We start from the raw sequence: 2,419 nt of genomic DNA, 5'->3' as shown, positions 1-2,419 counted from the left end.
TTTTCTTGTGTTTTGCAAATTGTATCTTGGGTATTCTAGGTTTCTAGACTAATATCCACTTATCAGTGACTTCTTTTGTGATTGGATTATCTCACTAAGGATGATATCCTTGAGATACATCCATTTTCCAGAGAAATTCATGAATTCATTGTTATTAATAACTGAGTAGTACGCCATTGTGTAAATGTACCACATTTTCTGTATCCATTCCTATATTGAGGGACATCTGGNTTCTTTCCAGCTTCTGGTTATTATAAATAAGGCTGCTATGAACATAGTGGAGCATGTGTCCTTATTAACAGTATTTATTATCTTTTTTATTAATATTTATAACCCTCATTTTGTTTTTGTCTTCCTATATATAGATATTTTATGTTATTTCTATTTTTTTGTATTTTACATATGACTTTGTGAATTTTATACATTATATTTTGATAAGGGTCCACCTTCTCTTCAGTCCTATAGCTTCCTCTCCTCCACTCCCAATTCCATGTTCTTTTATCTTGTCAAGTAATATTTGCGCTGCCTGCATATACTTAGTTGTATAGGAATCACCTGAAACATGATTAGCCTTCCAGGGGCTAATTTTTCTTCATCTGACAGATAAACAATTTCCAATAACTCTTGAACTAGGGATGGAACTTGTACACATTTCTCCTACATTTTCTTATATTTTATCTGGTTTTTATTTATCGACGCTAGCAAAGCTACCATGCATCATATTGGTGGTCTCCTCAAAAGTATGTATTTTGCAGTCAACTACCACCTCTGTCCCTTGCAATCTTTCCACACACTTTTTCACGATGATTCTTGAATTTGGAGAGAAAAGAATATGAATTAGATCTTCCATTTAGAGATGAGCATTCCACATATTCCAACTCTTTGAGCATTGACAAGTTGTATATTAATCACCATCTACTACAAAAACAAAGCTGTGCTCATGATGGTTGGGAAATGTACTAATCTAAGACTATAATGATAAGCCATTGTAAGTAGTATAATACTATGTCCAGTGAGAAGGATAATGGATTTGATTCTTCTCTAGGACATATGGCTTCTCCAGAACAGGTTTAGGCCCTAATATATTGTTAGATATGTGTTTCATCTTACTGAGCTAGGCTTAATTCCAGTCAGAAAGTTGTTGATTACTCATATAACATTTGTGCCACTATAACAGCAGTAAGGATGTCTTGTCAAATTGGTTAGCTTATAGAAGTTACATGACTAATTTCCTAGACTACACTTATGATGTTTATAATCATGGTCATAATAGCCTTCTCCTACTTTAACATTTTAATTCATCCTATCCACTTCAATATAGAATCCAGATATTCTATTTTCCCAGTTTCTGCTTGAATAACCCTTACTTGCTTTTTTCTTGAGATTATCAGGATCAGTGTTCTTGCTATTATCCATCTGGCAGTATATTCTCCATATATACAAGACTTTCTTAGTTTTCTGCCCAAATATCACTTGCCCCATGGTGCTTTCCTTGATATTCTACTCAAGCTAATATCATGAACTTCCACCACATTGCCACAACTAACTTTACCACTTCATATGAGTTCTATTTTGTCTTCTCCACCATGTTTGTTTGATCCTTTTCTAGTCTACTATCTACTGTAGTATCAACTTCATCAGTATTATTTTATTTAGTAACATCTTTAGTGTCCACTTGGTTCTACAATGCAACAAATACTCAACATCTAGAAACTATGCTTCCATGCTTATCCTGTATCTATCAATGAATCAATTCTAATCTCTGCAAAAATATTTCCAAAAGAATTTGAATTCATGAAGGCAGATAATACAGTTTTTTTGATATCCTTTTCTTCCTTCTTCCTAAACTATCCTCCAACACGTCCAGAAGGAACTAGAAATATCAGATGTATAAATTTTGGTTTCATATTAGTCATTAACTTATTATTTCTCAATTGTCTAAGTTTAGATAATATTAATGTAAAATACAGAAAATAGGTGACCATTCCATTGAACCTCAGACACAGAGATTCAATGTTAATTGAGAAGCTAAGCTTTATGTTCCAGAATTTGGAGATCACATTATTAAAGTTCTAAAGTCTCATGTAGTCAGAAGCATCTTAAAAGTGGACCTAATATTTTGAAGTGATTGACAAGTGATAAAGACTAAGAACAAGCTTTCAGAATAGATAAGTATACATCTCCCAACAAGAGAATTGCTAATATGGAGAAGTCTCAGTGGGAAAAGTCATTGCCACCCTGCCTGATAATCTGACTTTGACTCTATTACTTACATAATCAAAGAAAAAAAAAACCCAAGTCACACAATTTCTCTCTCTGTCTCTCGCTTTCTCTTTCTCTTTCTCTTTCTCTTTCTCTTTCTCTTTCTCTTTCTCTTTCTCTTTCTCTTTCTCTTTCTCTTTCTCTTTCTCTTTCTCTT

At 33.2% G+C, this 2,419-nt stretch overlaps 1 protein-coding gene across 1 annotated transcript in view; it reads right to left on the bottom strand.

Annotated features, from left to right (window-relative positions):
- Positions 1–1,333: 1,333 nt before the first annotated feature.
- The window catches only part of LOC110331254 (olfactory receptor 491-like), a 4,931-nt gene continuing 3,845 nt past the window's right edge, over positions 1,334–2,419 (bottom strand). Inside the window, exon 2 of the mRNA XM_021211720.1 lies at positions 1,334–1,348. Within this exon, the coding sequence (XP_021067379.1) occupies positions 1,334–1,348 (15 nt within the window). The remainder of the gene's footprint in view (positions 1,349–2,419) is intronic.

Source organism: Mus pahari, chromosome 1, assembly GCF_900095145.1.
Source record: "Mus pahari chromosome 1, PAHARI_EIJ_v1.1, whole genome shotgun sequence".
Classification (NCBI taxonomy): Eukaryota; Metazoa; Chordata; class Mammalia; order Rodentia; family Muridae; genus Mus; species Mus pahari.
Note: the sequence above shows the minus strand (reverse complement) of the source record. Positions and strands in the feature narration are given on the sequence as shown.